The sequence below is a fragment of the Acanthopagrus latus genome, chromosome 9, assembly GCF_904848185.1.
Source record: "Acanthopagrus latus isolate v.2019 chromosome 9, fAcaLat1.1, whole genome shotgun sequence".
Taxonomy (NCBI): Eukaryota; Metazoa; Chordata; class Actinopteri; order Spariformes; family Sparidae; genus Acanthopagrus; species Acanthopagrus latus.
Genome location: NC_051047.1, coordinates 26686562 through 26702005, shown reverse-complemented (window position 1 = coordinate 26702005; position 15444 = coordinate 26686562). Strand labels below are relative to the sequence as shown.

The 15444-nt window shown below is 39.6% G+C and overlaps 1 protein-coding gene across 16 annotated transcripts in view; it reads left to right on the top strand.

Moving 5' to 3' along the window:
* The first annotated feature begins 32 nt into the window (after nt 1–32).
* The window catches only part of lrrfip1a (leucine rich repeat (in FLII) interacting protein 1a), a 43972-nt gene continuing 28560 nt past the window's right edge, over nt 33–15444 (top strand). For 6 of the 16 annotated variants that reach the window (XM_037110444.1, XM_037110443.1, XM_037110442.1 and 3 more), the window contains exon 1: nt 35–633. In XM_037110444.1, the coding sequence (XP_036966339.1) occupies nt 544–633 (90 nt within the window). In that variant the 5' untranslated portion in view covers nt 35–543. Of the gene's footprint in view, nt 634–15444 lie in introns of all 16 variants that reach the window. The other 10 variants (XM_037110454.1, XM_037110441.1, XM_037110445.1 and 7 more) reach the window with 4 other exon arrangements.

Genomic DNA, 15444 nt, shown 5'->3' with positions numbered 1-15444 from the left:
TTTCTAGTGTAATCCACATTTCCGACATCCCGTGAATGCGTCTTGAAGGAGCCCAGTCTGAAGTTAGTGAGCGTCAGTGAGTGACAGGTCTGCTGCCGTGAGTCCGTCTGCTGGCGGAGTTTAACCGCCGCTAGCTGAACACAAAACACATACTAATCACGATCCTCTCGGCTTAACTCACGTTAAATCTTTAAATATCGTGTGTTTGTTTCATTTAAACGCACAGACTTGACGCTGTAGTAGTGAGTCAACGGCCCCGGACAGTGAACGCATCCGGAGCGCACGTGGGGGCAGGAGCCGACAACCACCAACGGTTCCGTCGCGAGCGTCGTTAGAGACAGACAGGAAGGAGAAGGAGGCATGGTGACAGCGGAGCGGAGACAATGAACCCCGGCTTCATTTCATCCCCCCCGTCTTTCACTTTAAACACCTCACCGACACATGAGAGTCGCTAGCTAGCTGCCGAACCGCTCCGTCTGGATTATTTACTGTGCGAGCTGCCGCCGGACCGCAAGTGACTTTTATCTGCAGTTAAGAGGGAACATGGGGACTCAGGGCACCGGACGGAAAAGGTCCACCAAGAAGGAGAGGTCGACGGCGGAGGACGATGCCCTCAACCTCATAGCGAGAGAGGTGAGTGGAGAGTCTGTTAAACGTCAAATAAAAACCCTTTCTGTACCTCCAAAAACTTCATCTACAGCCCCCCAAAACCTGCATACTGACAGATGTGTTGCTTAAGAAGCTAACATTTACTGATACACATCAGCCAGATTGTCAAAATTCACTTAAAACTGTGTAATTCATCCAGAATATCACACACAAAAGAAGTACACAGATAAAAACAGCTCACCGCTTTAACCAAATAAACAAAATGTTATCACTTCCTTTTAAGTGTACAGACTTTTTTGAGATTCCCTGAGGTAAGAAATCTCATCACAGTCACTGGTGTCCATTTGCAAAACAGTACCTGACATGTTTGAATAGATTTTCTACCTTCCAGGCAACAATTGGTTCAGTTTTCTATGTCAATACAGAATGGAAATGATGTTATACATGTTGAAATGTTCATAATGATCTATACAGTAGAGTTTGGCAAAATGGCTTAAAGTAATATTTAGAGCCTGACCAATATGCAAATTTGGGATCAGAACTGATATTATTGATCTGATGTCGTTACGTGGGCCGATATACACACACTTTTTTGGAAAATATGTTACAGAGGCAGAATATTTAATAGTTTAACAATTGTTAAATGGGTTATGTTATTTTTGACCAAATACCTCAATATCAATACTGTGACCATGTTTTATTTTGATAATTCTTGTTTAATAAGAATCAGTAACGTGGATGTAACACGCTGGTAAGAGAAATTAAATGTGATGCAGCTTAAAAAACAGAAAAAGACGTCACATATAACGATATCATGATGCCCATATTCTAGGATGATGTATAGTCAATAGAACAATAGAACAAACAATAGAATATGTATATATTGTCCAGCCCTAATAAACAGCTGGTAAAATGAGTAATTGCTTCCTGGTGACATAGTTGCAGGTATGGTGTGTTTTTAAAACTTGTCTCAGATCAGTCCATTCAGTCAACACCTGAGAGATGGCATGTCATTTTGAATAAAGTTAAATCCAATTTACATAACTGTCACAAGCAATTGCATTGATAAGTTATAAATTGTGCGAAGACAATAACTTTTACTGCAGGTCTGATAGACGCAGGAATGTTTGTCCTCTCAGTGTGATGACTCAGCTGGACAATATCCTGTATCCAAGTCATCCAACACAGGGTCACCATTGGCTGATATATTCTGATTTAATCGCACATTTCTTTCATATTCAGAATCCATTGTGTGAATATTATCAGGAATTTTCTCTATGGAAGCGTGTAAAATGACAACAGTTTCATAGTCTAAATTATTTTTGGGACAATACATGCCCAAGCAAACCAGTCATAACAGGTAAGAGGCCTAATGTAATGTAATACGGTCCTTTCTATAACCACAAGCTTATCAAAATGACTCACAGTACCAAAGAATAAGCTTTCATGTACTAACCTGCAGGGATTGTTGGGCTCCCCCTTAATAATGCAGGACTGGAGCTGGCAGCAGTCACACGTAGTGGTTTCTTACAGATGCTGAAGTCATGTTGTGACAGGTTTACAATGCTTAAAGCTCCTAATCTCTTTATGATGATGAGTCTAGTGTGGGATAAATTAATGTTTTATGGCAGGAATAATGCCCATTGTGTCGTCAGGACTTAAAGTCGCGCTGTTTGAAGCGGATACCCTGCACTCTTTGGTCTGCACTTGTGCCTTTGAGGTGTGAAACACAGGCTGAAAATCAATATTTGAGTGTAACATCAAAGAAAAATACCAACAATGGAGGAAAAAACAAAGAAAAGCCAGATATTTATTGTTCTGAAGTGAGGTTTGGGATCTTTCTTTGAGGATGTTATCTGTATTTATGTGGAAATACCAAACAATGAACGTTGAGTGTTGCCTAAAATACATTTCCAAGTTAATCAATACGGGTCTTAGTCTTGAGTCTTTCCCTCAGTGAGGTGTTGAGCGTGACAACAATGTCGTCGCCATAGTATGATGATGATTTTGGGCAGTTGCAGTTGAGAGGAAGTCGGGTCTGTGTTAACCCAACCCGGATGTTTCAGCAAATTTGCATGTCACCGTTAACTGACAAACACACACCCCATTGTCGTCACTCTCTAGCTGTGAATAGCCTTGGTACCAATGTCAGGCCTGCAGAGGTTTCACTGTTTGAATGTTATCTTCTCTTAACTGCTTAGCTGACTATTGACTCTGCAGTAATGTAACTGAGGTTGCACATTCCTGTAGCTGGAAGTCTTGTTGTAGTCTATTTGCGGTGGCAGCAATGTTCCTGCAGTTTGTCAGAGCTTATGTTCGCAGCAGAAGATACACCGTATCTAAGCAGGAGATTCACCGATGACTGACTGATCTGCTACTTGTGGTAGTGAGCAACAACTCCAGCAGTAACGGAGTAATTGTGGCCTGTTTTCTGTCACATCTGTGCAGCGATGAGAGAGTCTGGGCCTTTAAGTAGCGGAGGGGGTCACGTACCTCGCTGGCAGTCCTCTGACAGGACGGTATGTCAGCTCTGATGAGTTGGCCTGTTCCGCAAAAGAGTTTTAAAAATAGACGCTCCTGAAAGATCAGCTGTTGCTGCACCCCAGTTTTAGATCGGGTCTGTGGGTGGGGGATGGGGATGGAGGAGGAGGAGGAGGAGGGGTGTGACGGACCAAATGGCCATCCCACCAGCATGGAAACATGGAAACAGTAATTTACTTTGGCACAGTTGCACAGAATTTGTCTGGGGAGTCAGGGAGTTCAAGCTGCTGTTTTAGTTGCTGTACATTTCTCTTCTCCTCCCCTCTTAGTATCACAGGTCTCCGATAAACTGTCAATAAACCTGACTTATCCTGGACCAAATGGGAGAAGACCACACAGCCAGAACTATCAAGAAGAAATGTCTGCATGGAATACCAGAGTGTTCTTCATGCTGTACTTCATAGAGTTGCTTCCCTACTGATGTCAAACAGTTTAAATCCAGTTGTAAACATTAGTTTGTATCACGCCTTCAGCTCACTATAGCTGACCTGGGCAGAACCTGGACTGTATTTGAACTGTTCTTTACTCATATTCTCGCTGAACAATTTATCACTGATTTTACAAAGAATTAATTATACTCTACATATTGAATTACACTGTAGAACAAAACAATGAGCAGAGGAGTAATACATCAAGCAAGGACCTGAGCTCATAAGAGCTTTCAGCCGAATGATGTAATTCAGAGATGAAGTAGTAACAGCGTAGTGTGGTGTGTAATTTTAAGATTATTTAAGGCCCCTACACATCCTCACATGTGTTTGAGTTATCCTGTCTGAGTAAACTTAGCTAGGAATTACATGAGGTCACCGTATTTAAAGAACTAAGTTAATAATAATGCTAAAAGTATGATAGGTCTTTTTCAAATAAGATGGTTTAACATCTAGCTGCTTCCTACTATAACATGACGAAATGTCCACAGACTTTTATGACAAAGGCCTACGCTGACTAAAAAACACCTGTGTGGGTTTATCATGGCTGTGCAGGTTCTTTAACATTGAGCAGTAACTGTTGATCAGCAGCAGCCTTAGTCCACACCGCTGATAAAACAAAACCACCACCAGCTGTGATTTCCAGTGAATGGCTGCCTCTGTCACACCATTCTGAAATGCAAATGAATTCACTGATTGAAAGTCATTTCTGTTGTGTGGAGAAATACATTAGTCCAGTAGGCTGTGGCTGAAGACTGAGTAGCTAATTGAAGTTATATGTTAAAAGCATGACTTCAGTTCCCATCAGTAGATGTCTTCAGGTTGTTACTAGGTCACATTTCTGGGTGTGACAGCTTCTGTAAACCACAAACCAGATAGGCTGCACGTACTGAGAGAAAGTATTAAACCTAAACAAACAACTAGGATGTCATGGTAAGCTCACTAACCAGCAAATAATCTTGCAGTTTAAAACTCAACACTGCTTGCAACCTTTAACCACCTTTGGAATATCTGACATCTTATATCTAGTGTGCAACGTATATTTACAACCAAGCAGTCAGTTGAAGTGATTGTTGCTTGGAGCTGGCTGACAATGACTCAACAAAGTCACCGCAATGATAATGGTCCTGGAATCTGCCCCGAGCCAAACTCTCATTTTCTTGAAGCTTCTGGTAATGATTGTGTCCCAGTTTGAATCACACCCAACGATCACATCCTGCGTAATGAGTCACAGTGTAAATCTAGCACAGTTTGTTAATACGCAGATGCTTTGCTTGTGATGTTGTTGAATTTAACTTGACAGAACCCTTGATAAATATTGACATGTAGTTGAAGTGTTATGTTCCCATGTGTTGGAAAGTCATAACAAGTGATAATATTCTGAAAAGTACAAGATTACAGTCGAGGTTGTTTACCACTTAGACACACACCTACTCACGTAGAATATAGCAAGTAACTGTTGCTGTGTATTGTACAATCACATGTTGGTCATTACACAGACACATAGTCTTTACTTTAGATTAGATTATAGATCTGGTCCAGTCATTTTTGATAGACTGTATTGTCTATAAACTATTGACTATTGTCTGTCTTTGTTTTCTCCAGTGCAAGTCATTGCTTCGAAACAGCTGAGCCAGTCAGAGTGACGTATGACAACAACAGCAACACAAACAGAAAGATGAATCTCCAGGAAATCACGTAGTTATATAGATGGTGCAGATGGGGCATCAGTCTGATCTGTACAGAGGTGTACGGGTTGTTCTGAAGCAGCCTTGTGTTATTTGATTTGATGAAGGTAAACAGATAAGATCGGTGTGTTGTAATAGGACTGTCTTCTGGTTCAGCACTTCACATTAACAGATGTAATGGTGAAGCCTTTTTAAACTGACTTTTTAGTGTTTTAATGATAAACTGAATGTTTGCTTCAATCATCATCATCATACAGGTTGACAAATATTATATATATAAAAGATATCATTGTGAAGGTGTTTTGTCAATATTAAAGGTAGATTTTTTACCTGGTCTAATGTGCCAGCCGTCAATTGCTCTTAAATAAAATTTAATAATTATTGTATTTGGTCTAACGAGAAAAAGGGTAGTAGAAGCTCTTACTTTGTTGGTACTGAACATTTTGTGCGCTGGCCGCTGACTTTCACAATATATACACACTGATGTTATGCCATTCCTGGATCCTTGCCAGTAGTGTAGTTAAAAATGTTGTGTTTGTTCTATTATGGCTTTGGAGGAAAGGCCATGAGGCCAGAGGGGCCTTTGGAGCATGAATGTGCTCGGTTTATATTTACATTGTTTTTGGTACAAGTAGAAATTTGTATTGATCACTAGAAATATTGAAATGTAAGTGGGTAAAATAATGAAAAACCTTGCTGTAGTTGTGGTAGCATTGTAGTGATCCTTTAATTTTCCCTGTAGGAGAAGGGTGCCCAAACTTTTTCACTTTGAGGGACAACATTGAAAGGTAATGGTGGGTACGTGCTAAGAACATACGCCTGTATTGTTAAGATTCAAAATGCTACTAGGCTCTCAAGTTCCCTTAATTGACTGACTCCCTGCACAAAGTGTCACTGCTGGCTGTTAGAGATCCTTCATATTTGAGAAAACAATTTAATATCATGAACAAAAAAACAGTGATTTTTCCTGGACCAAAGCATTAAAAGCAACCGAGAGACAGACATCATCATACTTATAGGCCCTACTGTTAGCAAGGTATCATAAACCTTATTCGGGCTTGTGTTTTTTCAGGTTGAAGTGCATTCACACCTCTGCAAATGGTTTCTTTTTAATAGGGCTGTCATGTGTTGTCTATGCTGAAACCTGTTAAGCCACCATTGGCCTTTCACACATATGGTATCTGAATTTCTCAGAATTCGCTCCATAGAAAGTAGAAGCTTGTGAGAGTGTAACATTTATTATATAGCAGAAGAAGAATTCTTTATTGAAATATTGCTCCTGCAAAATCAGCTAAATTAAAAGAGTGCTAGTGTGTGTAGCCCCAGTGTTTTGCATTAATCGTCCATCGGTGATGCTCACTCAGCAACAGCTCTTCAGGGTTTTGCTGATAGTCTTTTCTGTCACGCTAGTTTGAGGAGACGATATAAACTGGAGATTAAGTTGCCGGGTTTGTGCAGGGTGACTGTCAGAAGCTCAGTGAGGCGTTGGAGAGAACTGAGTATTTAGAGTGGATTAGTCTGGGGCTTGATGGCGAGGAAGGGGAAGCCCACCACACAATCCCCTTTTCATTCTTATAGTCATCTAGGGAAGGAGCCAGAAAGCCACAGTCCCTCGTGAAGACATAGCTGAGTTAATCTTTAATGCTTGGGACAAGCAGCACACATTTACATAATGACAGCCAAAAATTCCCACTGAATAAACAGTAACATTTTGTAAGTCATATTCATTAAGATGTTTGAATGTTCTCACTTCTAAACATGACATTTTGGTCAATCAAACCGCTGTGCCACCCAGAATGTGTCCGGTACTGATTGAGATTTTCCAGTGAACACCCATTATGCCATGAAGCACTTAAACAAACATTAATGGTCCAAACAATTACTCGTGCATTTCCTGATATGTGTGTATATACAAGTGACTGGCTTCAGTTCAGCATGGCTTGCCCGACTCGTGTCTCCTTAAAAGGAAGTGGCTGTGTGTGTGTGTGTGTGTGTTGGCTTCCTCTTGATGACATCATCACATGCACAGCCCATGCAGATTGTTATCACAAACTCTTTCCTGTTTATTCACCATGGCTGAGTTTCTTCCAAAGGGGAAGGGAACATTGGGGGGTGGGGCTCAGTGGGAACTGACTGCAGGTGTTAAAGTTGATCAGATCAGGTACACTAAGAGTGGCAATGCACTGAAACCAAGCACCGATGATGGTACAAGCAGGTAGGACCAAAATAAGACTGATGGTCAAACACAAGTTTAACCACTTCCTGACAGGAATCGGTTCCCATGTGCTTCAAAGCAGCAATGAACCAACACTGCTGAGTTTTTGAGCAGCCTTTCTCACTACAGTATTCTAAGGACTGGACACCCTCAAGTAATATGCTGCCATAAACATCCTTTCTTAAGCTTGAATATTTCATAACTAGTCGAGTTTTTTCTTTTCTGTGGGCTAATGTTACAATAGTGACCCTTCATTTTACTTGTCCTAACACTTATGTCTCTGTTCCCTCACCCTGAGAGATGCAGCCCATTTATGAAGCAACAATTAAGATTCAGTTCAGGCACAGTGATACCACACAACAGGCTATATACAACTATATGGAAATGTTGCAGGATGATATTCAGGTCGCTTGGGCCACTGACACACTAGGCTGTAGTGAGCTGTTGGTAAACATCTCTGGCCCTAGTTTTTGCTGTATTGTCCTACTATACCGGCACTAGTAGACCTTTGGTGACACCTGTTCAGGTGACCAAATGTGTAGAATGGAAGGTGGAGCGTGTCTTCTAAATCCCTCGATTAGAGGAGGTTATGTTGGTGAGAGTGGCATGAAAATGGTAGGTAAACATTGTTTTATAATGAGAATGGTTTGTATAACTGTAGAAAAGTTTTGCAGTGTGCTCAAGAAACAGATTGTTACACAGGCGATGTGCGACGACACAACAGTTTGTCACCATTAGCTCTTTGTTATTGGCATGCAAACAGCATAAAAATATAAAGATTGTCACAATCATACCAAGGTCCATAACATTACATAACATTAATCTGGTTGCTTTCGTCCAAAGTACTCTCAAGTTGGAAGTGAGACCTTCCCAATTAACAGCTGAAAGCATTTTCACAGACTGAGCTGCAGTGCAAGTTTTGATTTGATAAGAATTGAGCTAGAAGTGGGAGCATGGGGTGCTGAGATTTATTCCACTACTGTGAGGCCAGGAAAGAAAAGGGCCATGACCAAGATGAGCATCCACAAGGATGGTGTTGGGCAGAGGCTGGGGTTAGGATTTGACCACAGTTCTGAGGTATGAAGGAGCAATTCGTGTCACTGCCCTGCAGTCCTGGACTGGATGTAAGCTGCAACATGGAGCCAGTGCAGTAACTTGTGGGGAAAGATGATTGGAGTGCCTCTGTGATAAGTAAATAATAAAAATCTGTGGCATTCACCTGAAGTCACAACCTGTCAGCGTCTTTAACAAACCTGCCTGGTGTGCCCGTGAGCAAGGCATGCAGCCCCTCCCTTACTCAGGAGTTACTGCCCAGAGGCAAGAAGTAAACAGCATTTGTTTGAATGTAGCATGAAGAAATACATCTTTTGGAAATAAACATGTCAAAGAAATTCCTCCTCTCTGCAACTGATCTCCTGTTATTCACTGCCGTGCTCACAGAGCTACATTGTGTAACTTCCCGTGAGGCATTGCTTACTCCCATCATGCTTCAGTCGCAGTGAGAGTTGCAACATAAACTCTTGGTGCCTGAAGCATGATGTTCAAGCCACAAGAAGCTTTCTATTACTTCCATGAGGTAAAACAATCAGGGCCCCACGTTGGACATCCAATTGGAAACATGTGGGTAACCTCAACCAAAACATCTCAAGTGATGGTCGTATACAGTACGAGACAGTGTTGTTGTGGTGGGATCCACGGCTTCTTGAGAGGAACAGCCCAGTATCATGTTTGTTGACTGAATGGTTGAGGGCTTATCTATAATCCAGTGTCTTGATTGTGAATAATATTGATGTGCTGCACATGAAACACTTTGTTGTTATGAGGAAAGCTGTGTGCCACTGTAATGTAGCCTTGCTGGTTACATTACATTTCTTCACTGTTCAAACCCAGCTGCCTCCCTTGTTTTATTTTTAGAAATGTAGATATGTTTGTTTTACTCCTGGCCTGACGTAGCCCCACATACTTAGCTGAGCTGCTAACCTGTTTGTTTGCAATGCTGAGAGCTCTACAGCTGTTCAGTGTGTTTGTGGTGCAGCCTGAGGTTTAGTTGCATGGCTGAGTAAAAGGAGGCAGGAAGGGGTGTGTCTTTGAGTAACCAGCAGCTGAAGATGTTTTAATGAATGTGACGAGGAGGATGAGTCTGTATTGATCAATGTGGATCTATTAAATCACTGTGGCCTCAGTACACATACATGGGGGGGTGTTCAAATATGAGGTGAATTTTTTCTTGTAGTACTGATGTCTATGCCATTGTTTGGAACATGGCAAAATCCTGAGGCTGTACTACAAATATGTTTTAAAGTCATTTTTTAGTTTGGCCCTCTGAATAAAAATATTTGTGAATATGAGCTAATTCTTGACTGGATTGAGTTGAAACACACTGGGAGACACTAAGAAAACTTGGCAACATGTATTAATTCAAATACTTGTTGTTAAATGTTTACAGTAACAGGAAGTCTTTTTTTTTTTTTTTTACCAGAATGAAGAATCTATCATTTGCAAAAATTGATTGTGCAGATATTTATTGCACTATATAACAAATGTGAAGATGTGACGTTACCCTTTCATCGTTTATAAATCTTCTATTCCTTTTTTCCCCCCACAAGGTAAATTAATTATGGTTAGGGAACCTCACTACAGTGCTAGTAGACAGCTTGTCTTCTGCTGGCAAATCATTAAATATATCTTGAGAAGCCTTCTGTATGATCCATATTGTTGATCTTTACACATCTGACACTGTTGAGCTGCCTTTCACTTCAAAGATCTAAAGATCTCAAAATGTTCACACTACTTATATATTTAAATAACAAATACCTACTTGTATATGTACAGTATGTAGGTTTCCACTGAATGAAGCCCCAGCTTGACACTCTGAAGATTACCTTTGTCTTCCTTAACTCAAAATCAATCCAAAGGTACGCTTGTTCAAGTTCAGCAGTTTACTTCAACAACAGAAAACGTGGTACAGAAAATTGTCCATTCCAACAGTTATTAATGACTAAAGCAAGAATTGTTCCACTGCTAAAGGTCAAAAAAGTGTATAGGTCCACTCTCTGCACAGGGTAACCACCTGGAAAACAAAGCTATTCTCACCAGACTTTCAAAATAAAACAGCGCAGTCACTAGGAACTGATAATCAAAGATACCTACTTCCAAAGTATTACAAAAGCAATATAAGTTAGATTTTACACATTTATATGAACTGTGAGATTATCGACATGCAAAATCATATATATATATATATATATATATATATATATATATATATATATATATATATATATATATATATATATATATATATATATATATATATATATATATATATAAAATTTCCATTTGCTTCTTAAATTTCTGTTATATAAGTGAACTTATGTTATCAAATGTGAATTATAAAAACATAAAATAGACTTTATTTAGGCTCCTACACCATAGTTTCTGTAGGTCTGTAGCTTTCTTTGTGAGCATACACTGAATCATTTTTTGCGACATTTTATAAGGATTTGGAAACAAAGGCTCAATTTATCCATTTCTGCTCCTTGTGCGAGTAAGACTTCCGTTCAGTTGACTCATGTCTGTGGCTACAGCGTTAGCGAAGTGTTTTAGCAGCCACTCCCTTTTAGGCAACATCTGTGAGGTTTATAAGGTTTTACAAAGAGGAAGGAAACTTTTTTTTTTCCAATACAGCTAGTCATCATAACCCTTAATTTAATACTGAATACTGTATGTGTGATCCACTTAATGGTCCCACCTCATTTTATACACAGAAATCAGAGCTATTTCTGTATGCTCCCTTTGTCCAGCCTGTTAGCACTCATCGTCATTAAAATACCCGTCCATTTTGGTTGCTGACGACTGACATTCAGGGCGTGGGAATTCAGCTCGCTGGTGACAGAGTCTGACCAGGCTGGCATTTAGTTCTGGTGAAGGCACACTGGCCTTAGAGATTGTCAGTAGACTCAAGGGATCAGACTGACAGAAGCCAGCTCTGTCCTTTGTGCTCACCTCAGTGTGGTGCACACAGTATTTAGTGTTCGATTTAAAACCACTATGTGTAGATTTGTGCATGTGTTTTTAATTATTGTGACAAGATAGTTTTGTTTGCAGTTGCCTCTTACCATAGCTCTTGATGGTAAAGTGCAAGTCAGGACTCGGAGGAAGGAGAACATTAACTATGTTACATAATCAAGCTTTACACAATATGTTTGAAAGTATCCTTCCCTTAAACTCTTTTTTTCCCCCCATTCTTAGCAGCATTTAAACCATGTCAGATGTTATCTCTAAGTGACACATCATGTTACAGAATCCGTTTTTGTAATGATCTAGCTCATTCTCTCTCAGGAGGACAGTCACCTCATTGAAATTGTGCTGAATTAGAGCAGTTTTTGATAGAACCCGGGACCATGTAGGTCGTTATAAATAGCTGTAAAGGAGGAGGAAGGAAAGATGTGTGATTTTGTCTTTTGGCCTATTTAGATGCATCTTTCTGACTACAGGCTATATACTTACAGGTAAAACATGAATGGACATAAGGGTGTATTTTGATAACCATAAGAAGGGACTTTTGTTAAAGAATTAATTGGAATCTAAACCCAAAGCTAAAAGCTACATAATTTTGGTGGACTTTGACACATCGATGACTCAGATGATGTCAGATAATTAAAAAAAAAACAAGTGTAGACTAAAGCTGCAAGAATTCAGTTTTCAACTATGAAGTTAATCACTTACTATTTTGATAATCGATGAATCAGTCGGAGTTATAAAAGAAAAAAACTGTCAAGTTTCTCTGATTCTAGTTCGTTGAATGTGAATATTTTCTGGTCTCTTTCCTCCTATGACAGTAAACTGAATATTCGTGGGTTGTGGGCAGTACAAGACATTTGAGGACGACATCTTGGACTTTGAATAACATTGATCAACATTATTCACCGATTAATTAAACAATAAAATAACAACAGATTAGTTGACAATGGAAATAATCATTAGTCGCACTGACCAGTACAACACCTTTTATTTATTGTGGTGTCATTCTCACACATTTATAGCCTCCTCTCTCACATAACATACAAGAAGAAAACACTCAATATTACTGTTAAAGAAATTTTTTTAGATGATTGAATAGTAGCATCGGTTGTCAGTTGTGCAGATTACTGTTTTGGTCTGCTTTTAATACACCGTTTTCCTGACTATTTGTACAAGTCAGCCTTTATTTTAATCACCCTAAAGTGTGTTTTTTAGCCTACACAGCACTGCCACCCCATAAAAAGGAAGGCAGTAATTTGTAAATGATGGAATAATTCACACCTCCCTGTGTCAGGAGGGGTTTGAGGAGCTGCTACGCTCAGACATTTAGTGCTGAAATTACCAGTAAGGATGCTGACAGTTTACAAAATGGAGAGTTGTATAAAATGTTTAGGAGGCAGAAATTTATTTTCAAATTAAAGTAAACTGTTTCAGCCTCTGCTGGCTGTATATTATCTGTTGTACCAGTCATGCTGGGCTGCAGTCATGCACCAGTGACTATGACTGCTTCCTGTTGCATATGACTGCCAAATAGTTCAAATTAAACATGCTTTCTCTAATATACTTGTAATGTGTTGTTCCAAATCATTTTATTTGTTTGTTTTTGTTGAGACTAAAGGATTGAAAACTCAATCTCATTAGATACCTCTATTGAATTGACTTGCTCTCTATGCATCTCTAAGGCATTCCGTAATTTTCTATATCACCGCACATAGCTACTTTTTCAATAATCATTACAAGCAGTCACATAAATCTGAATTCTTTTTATTTGGAAAGTCCTTAAAATGTCATACTACAACAGTATCCAGTACAAGAATTGCATCTTTTCAATACCAGTATTGTTGAGACCCACTGTTATGTACATAAACACAACAAAAACATTTATCTGTCTGCAGAGTTTTATACATGTGTCGTAATAACAAAATATTTTCCACATAACAGCTCTAGGAAAAAACACTTCCTAAATGTGGCCAACTTCACAATGATGACTCAGCTGCACACACTCTCACAGTTGGACAACAAACTTGACAGTGCTTCCTCAACTCTTGCCTGATTAGCCGGGCTCACTGTATTCTTTATGCTTGCAGACAGCAGCTCTGGATTAAAAAGCATAATGAAAATTCCTCAAATTATTTTTGTACCAACTATTTTATTTCTTGTGGGGTAGGTTTTACACACAATGCATCTTGTCCAGTTTTTTGCTGTCCAGTAAGTTCATGAAATATGAAAATGTTGCCAGATGTCTACTTTCCAAATAATAGGTGTGTTTATTTCATCTCTCACTGCCTCCCTCCAACACATCTCCAAACATATAAGTAATGTAAGCCTGATTTTTGTCCATAATTCAATGCAAGAGAGTGATATTTTTGCAAAGGAGCAAGATAACATTTTGCTTAATTGTTCAGCCAAGGCCAGAAATCATATAATCTAGAATTTTCCACCTACAGTGTCAGTACAAAAAGATATTTGATATAGCTTGACATAGTCCAAATAAGTTGCCTGCAGTTAAGACTAAATATTGTGCTGTATAGTAGAACAGCCCACATTTCTACACATAGTGCCTCTAAAGCAATTCTCTGTATGTCTGGACAAACTTTCTTGGCCTTAATGTTAATTCATATCAAAGTTTCTTCTAACAGCGGACATGAAAATAACTGTTGGATTTGTTTGAATCAGCTTGCTGTTGTTAGGTGTAGTTAACCGCATCCGGACAATTCTGAAAGTGTCAAGTAAGTTGTCATTCACAGGAAGGTCTAATTCAGTATGATATCATTGTGTGCATGTCCTGGCACTCATTGTATTGTGTTGTGTTGCATTGTATGTGGCACTGTGGTACCCACCCATCTGACACCACAATTTATAAATGGCTGCAAAAAATATGCGCCAGTTGTTTCCACCCCTGGCTGATTGTACGGTAATTCTCTTGCCGTTTGAGTGAAGCCATTAAAACATTTTGATTATACCGATGTCATATTACTCCTCTGACGCTGCAACTTTGTCACCTCATCCAAAGTTCATGGAAGATTAGTTTTAGAGGAGGGCTCCTGTATACATTGGCTTCCACACAGTAACAGCATTATATTTTAAGAGCGTATTTTATGTGTGTTTTGAAAGCCACAGGCACAAATTTGAAGAATCCCAAGGACAATGACCAATCACTGACGGAGAGGAAATGCCATTGAAGCAGTCAGTGAGTGAGCTGCAGGGAGAACAGCAATCAGTGAGGACTATTTCTGGAACACCTCCTTCATCGCTCAGTCGACTGTTATTAAGAGCTTTTTGTGACTTGCTTGATTAGTTATTTGAGTGTTTACTGAGGACAGCGCTCTCTTTTTAAGAATGTCCTGGTTCTCATTCACACACTTCTAACTGCAGGGTAAAAAGCATCTCTACTGATGCAGCAACAAACCTGCTGTTCTAACATTTCAGGCCTCTGTCGCCCATTTGTCTAATGCTGAAACACTTTAAAAGCAGATTGAGGCAGATGGCCATTACGTAAATCATCCTGCAGACTTCAGAGCTCGCAACTTGAATCGTGCCTTGGTAACTTAAAGGTTGTCGACCGCAACCATCATCACTGTTGTGTGTAGTTAGGTACTGCTAATTGTGATCACAGCCCACTTTGTTACAGCTTGGCACAATATAGAGCTGCAATGATTTGTAAAATAATCAATTAGTTTATCAGAAGAAAGTTACTGCCAACTATTTTGTTAAGCAGTTCATCTTTCACTCACTCAAATCATTTGCTTGTTCCATTTCTTGACATTTTGTAGACATGGTACAGCACCGAGACATGTAATCATTTAATCATGAAAATAATCTGCAGATCAGTCAGTATTCCAAGTTATCCTTAGTTGTAGCCCTAGCACGTTATTGTGATGTGAAGGGCTGAACTGCACAGGATGTGAATGGGACAAAGTGTACCAGTCGGCTACAATCA